General features: G+C 31.7%; 1 protein-coding gene across 1 annotated transcript; it reads left to right on the top strand.

Moving 5' to 3' along the window:
- The first annotated feature begins 755 nt into the window (after positions 1–755).
- LOC121117753 (trehalose transporter 1-like protein) lies at positions 756–5,686 on the top strand. The gene is made up of 5 exons (XM_040712242.2): positions 756–1,448; positions 3,947–4,088; positions 4,149–4,591; positions 4,651–4,921; positions 4,988–5,686. The coding sequence occupies exons 1-5, from the start codon at positions 1,164–1,166 to the stop codon at positions 5,554–5,556; spliced, it is 1,710 nt and encodes a 569-aa protein (XP_040568176.1). The 5' UTR covers positions 756–1,163; the 3' UTR covers positions 5,557–5,686.
- Positions 5,687–6,123: the final 437 nt, after the last annotated feature.

Here is a 6,123-nt window from a genome sequence, read left to right as displayed (position 1 = left end):
AAAACTCTTTTTCATTAATTTTAAGGAAAACTATTGATAAATGATAAAATGGGACCAACAAATTAAATGACTTAAATCTTACTATCTATCAAAAATATATCCTCTATTGTCTAGTTTTAGTATTATTTATCAGACTCAAATGTTATTTCATCTTTATTCAATATTATTGCCATATTGTAGATCAAAGCTAACTATTACAATAGGTTATTTTTCTCTATTTTCCTTACTTTTCTCGTCTCTAATCGATAAAAAAAATATAATTCTACTTATTTAGACTTTCTATAGGAATTTTCAGCACATTGATTATATTTAATTATTATCATTGGTATCAAGGATTAATCAATACAAATGTGAAGTCTTTTCTATTTATAAAAACATTTAATGGAGTTTAATTAGGATTTATTCGAAATTTGCATATAGTAAAAATATCAATTTTGAGTATTCATCATAGCGTATCCTTCAACTATGATTCAATTCATGACATTAATGAAAACGCTCTATAAACAAGTAAATTGGGCCCCTCCCTCTACAGCCGGACACAAAAACGACTATGTAATTTTAGAAATATAAACCATATGACGTCAGGAAGTATTCCTCATAAAAATGTGAATTAAATGTCTGGGAACGAATTTTGCAGGGAATGAAATTACTTGGAATATATTAACCTAGTACCACCATTACATAGGTAAGTATGTTCATTGTTAAATTTTCAATGTAGTGCGCATTGACGCCCACGTACGCATTCTTTTTTTTTTCTTTTTTTGAAAAAATTGATAAAAGCACAATACTTGCTTGATCTCTTTTAGTATTTCTTGTAGTGTCTTGGAAGTTGGAAGGAGTTAAGTATTTTTAGTCAAAAGTCTTTGCTATCAAAAATCTATCAAGTTCATCGATCTCTACTCTTTCAAAACAAACGAGTTGCTTTGTATTTATACGTGAAGAAATCTCGGAAGTTTAGAGACGAATGAAAGTTGTTGAGATACTGGATACACAAAAACTTAGGTTGAAACATCAACGCAAAAAAATATCTAAAAAAAATAGTAACTCTCCAAATTTTACAAAAAACCTCGGAGATCTGAAATTCTCCGATGTGGATAAAACTTGGTTAACTCTCCATTACAGACAAAATACAATCATATTAAAAGTTAATAATATCCTCTACAATGGGTCCCCGTAAGGTCTCGGATATCATTGCACCCAAGACTATCGAAGGGACTATCACTCCAAAGGAAGGAATTGTGAACATGAATACCTATGCGGACATTAAATTGAATCAAAACCATATCCCTGCGCATATGCTCCGCAAGTCATCCAAAAAAATTCTTCATACCATGCCAGAAATTGAAAATAATAGCACGAAAAAACTTCGAATGAAGAGTTTCCTCTGGGTATCTCCAAATAGGCATAAAAGTTCTCATATTTCTTGTAATTCCTCCATACTTCCACAGGTGAGATAATAGTAATACAAACATATATGTACGTTAGGGTGGTTTGGGTTTCAACTTTTTTGGAATTTCGATTACGGCTACCTCGAAAAAGATGCCATCTGGTAAGAAAATAGCCATGCAAATTAGTTTAGGTAGCACAAATAGTTCAAAGTTTGAAAGGAGTGTAAATTCAAGGGAATTTTTAGAGGTGGGTTGGAGAGGCTGTAGTCCCCAAATATCCAAAATTTTAAAAAGGAGTTGTAGATTTTTGAATTTTTTTTCCAAAAAATTCATATTTATGATTTAGTTTTTCTAATTTTTTTCCAAAAAATATTTTTTTTGTGAACAGCTGTGGGGTTTTGAAAAAAATTACAAATAATACCAAGCCCCCCCCCCCCTTCTTCCTAAAAGAAAAAAAAATCTGCAGATTCCCCTGAAAGTTATTTATTACATCGATAAATACACTATTAATCAGCATGAATTAATTATGATAGACATTATTCTAACCTATAAAAAACATATAAAAATTATAAAAATGTAAAAAAGGATGCGTGCTAAACGCGGATCAACAAATGTTCCTCACTTTTTTTCTCTTTCTTTTATTCCATAAGACCATTTTAGAAAAAAAAAAACTTTTTATAGGTTAAAAAAATGTCCATCAAAATTATTTTATGAAAAATAACCAAAATCATCTTTTCGCTATCTATATTCACTAAGTAAAGAGTTTTTGCATTTTTACATAATTTTTACTTTGTAGGACAATGCAGTTTTGTATAGGTAATTTATATAATATATGACAACTTGTCCACACTAGAAGTAATCAAAATTCGAAAAAAGTTAAAAATCGAATCGCTCTAATGTACTCGTATATACATACACTCCCTAATACGCATTTATGTTGTACAGTTAATATGTAGTCACGGAGAATCAAATAAAACACTCCTTCGAAAAAGAAATCATTACAGTTTGATATAAACTTCTTTTTTTTCTTAGTGAGGGTTTTAAATACACTTTTGTATTTCAATTCAAGGTCATGAAATAACACTGTATAACATTGATTTTTTTTTTTTTAATCAACTATTGCCTTTTACAATTTTATAAATGAACTCGTCAACACAAGAACAAAATAGAATGATTTTTCTTAAATTTATGTGTGGATTACCGGGGGCGAGCTGGAGGGGCTGTAGCCCCCTCCCCAATTAAGGAATTTTGGTTTTTTATTAGAAAATTGAGCATTTAAATTTTTTTCAAAAATTTTGATTTTTGTGAGCAGCAGTCTACTTCAGGAATTTTTTTCCGAAAATTTGATATTTGAAATTGACTTTTTTTTGTAAAGAGCTGTAGATTTTGGAAATTTGCTTCCAATTTTTTTTTTCTAAATAGTTCTGAATTTTTGAAATTTTTTGGGAGTAACTATGGATTTTTAATTTTTTTGTCTGAACAACTTTAGATTTTTGAATTTTTTTGCAAAAAAAAATAAATATTTCAGAATAGCTATGGATTTTTCAAATTTTTTACAAAAATATAACTTAATGTAAATTGCTGTCCTTGAAAAAACAAATCCAAAAATGACATTTTTTCCTCAGAAATTGAATATTTGAATGTTATTTTTTATTTTTTTTTCAAAAAAGTTTTCATTTCTGGATTTCTTTTCAAAGAATTTTTATTATTGGATTTTGTTTAAAAAAAAACCCAAGAACCAAGCATAATTCTGATTACATATGTATTCTTTACCAAATTATCTCAAGGATTACTCATGGGCGATAGAAATACGAAGTTATACCATCACGCTTTTCTAACTGATGTTTGATCTCCAATCACCACCACGCTTTTTAATTGTTATGTCATAGAGTATATGCTATTACTATGAATCATATAATTTCCAGTATTATATGTTGTTAATATTCTGTTGTTATATATGACCGACGTCGAAATCTGTCTGTCTTGTCGAGCAGTCGGTACGGTACATCAAATTGAAAATTTACCAATCCTGATCACATGATGATTTAGCCTTGTATTTCTATTAACCTTGGGAGGACTGTTATTAACCATTTTAACCCGTCGCAAATTGCACTTAAAGTATCTAAAATTGATGTTCATGATAAATGAAAGAAAAATGGATACATTTCATTTGAAAAGTCACATATTGGGATCAATAAAGATTCTATATTATATATATAAAATTATTGAGTATCTCATCCCATCTCATAAATTTGGACACAAAGCTCAATAATTGACTCAAATATGTCTATGAAATATTTGGCTGTACATATATATATATAGTAAAAAAATAATTTAGGATTTTTGCTCAATATTGTTTTTATGTTGGTGTATACAAATTACCTTTGTTTGGTATTAAATATGGAAAAAAATTAAAATTATACAGCCATCAGGTTTAATTAACCTTTTGAATCAACTGTGAAATAGGATGCCTATCCTATTGTCTGAGTTTATATTTATGGCATCCCTCTCTATATATATCTATGACTAATTAACTCAGCAACCCCATTTAATTTCAGCTCATACCAACATTAATAGTTAATCTTGCTGCACTCTCTGGAGGTCTTAGTCTTGGGTTTTCAGCCATATCATTACCACAATTAAGGGCAGAAATGAGTCCCGAATCTTTTACTGTTGATGAACAAGCTGGAAGTTGGATCGGTAAGCATGATATTCATAGTTTGAAATCCCTATACATTTTGTAATCCTCTTTTTCTAAAGCCTCAATTTTTGGACTTGGCGCCATTTTTGGGGGATTTTTCTCAGGCTATTTGGGATCTCGTTTCGGAAGACGGAAATCACTTTTTGCAATGGCTATTCCTGATATTTGTGGATGGTTCCTCATTGCTGGCTCTAATGCTGTTCACTTGATTTTAATCGGAAGATTTTTGAATGGTTTTGCAGCCGCTGGATACTCGACGTCTATTCAAATTTATGTTGCAGAAATTGCTCAACCTCGTCATCGAGGATGGCTGAGTGGTATAACAATTCCAACTCTAGGCATCGGATCACTGATTGCATATATAATGGGAATATTTATGCAATGGAGATACATCGCAGCAGTTGGTGGATTCATTCCATTGATTCTTCTTCCAGGTCTACTATGGCTGTCCGACTCACCCTACTGGTATCTTCAAAATAATCAAGAAAAGAAAGCTCTACATGTAATTAATTAACTATTAGTTCATTAACGTTAAACAGTGTCGCTATTTATCCATAACAGGTTATTGATCGTTTTCGGTCTGTAGATAACAACAGCATGGCTGAGTTGATTTGTATTTCTGACAGTTTAAATTTAGATGTAACAGAGTTCACAATCAAAGAATCTATTTCTCGATTTACACGAAGACAATACAGGAAGCCCTTTATACTCTTAAACATCCTTATTCTCCTCATGACGTTTTCTGGAAACTATGGGATTTCATTCTATGCACAAGATATTCTCAAAACATCACATGACGCTCTAGACGAACACATTTCCATAATCATTATAGGCATGTTCTTTAAAAAAAAAAACCACTCGATATCATATCTAGATACCCTTATTACTTTTTCCGTAGGCGTTATCAAACTCTTGGGTTGTCTCATATATATCCCCGCTGTGAAGTGTTTCAATCGGAAATCCCTTCTCTGCTTCACATCCATGGCAATGAGCATTTTCCTTGCTATCATGGGAACATCCATCTATTACGATCGTTTTCATTGGGTTCCAATTATCTCAGTCATCCTTTACATGCTCGTGGACCCTATTGGCCTTGGCTCAATTCCCTATTTATATACGGCAGAGTTTTATCCTAGTGAAATGAGATCCGTATTGAGTGGACTCACCATAGGAATCAGTAATTTAGAACTCTTTCTAGCTGTCAAAACGTTCCCCGATTTATCAAATGCCTTGGGAGGGATTCATGGAAGCCTTTGGCTCTATGCTGGTGTTTGTTTCTTGGCTTGTATTTTTGTTGCCGTATTCATTCCTGAAACAAAAGGAAGTACACTTCAGGATATTGAGAATTACTTTGGAAGGAAAGAGAGTCTTTCAGTCACTCCATTTCAAACCCCTATGAATACTCCAGGACTGTCAAAAAGAGGATTAGCCCCATATCCGGAACTGAGTCTACAATTTACTCTATGAAAGGCGAATTTGAAGGTGTTGTGCAATACACTTGTGCTTTCAGGCCTCAGGGGTATCCATTGTTTACTTTTAATATTATTTAGTTATGTTGATTAAGTTAATGCCAAATAAATATGTCTCATCAAAATTCTTTAATCTGTAACGAACAATTCATTGTGTGCATAAACAGAATACTTATCCGTTTTACAAAGAAGATGAAAAGTTTGCAAGTTCCATCCTAAAACGTAAAAAGACAAGAATAAAACAGCTAAACAATAATATGCACATACATATGTATATAAATTAATATGAGTGGTTGACACAAAGGAATTACAAAACCATCTTCGACGTAGTAGACGAGTACGTTGAACCATTCCGTATTTGAAAAAAAATATTTATTCGATGTATTCCAGCCCCTCCCTCTTAAATGTATACTCTTATCATGCGTCAACCCTTGTAGAATAATACACCATTAAAATGCAAGACCTTGAAATGAACTGTTTGAAGGTACTGAAAAGGCTCGAAATGAAATGTGCTGCCCGTTAACACAAAAACAATCTAGAATATTTTAAAAAAGGTGTTCCTTTA

The sequence above is a fragment of the Lepeophtheirus salmonis genome, chromosome 5 (assembly GCF_016086655.4).
Source record: "Lepeophtheirus salmonis chromosome 5, UVic_Lsal_1.4, whole genome shotgun sequence".
In the NCBI taxonomy this organism is placed as follows: domain Eukaryota; kingdom Metazoa; phylum Arthropoda; class Copepoda; order Siphonostomatoida; family Caligidae; genus Lepeophtheirus; species Lepeophtheirus salmonis.
The sequence above is the reverse complement of the archived record's forward strand: the minus strand, read 5'-3'. Positions and strand labels throughout refer to the sequence as shown.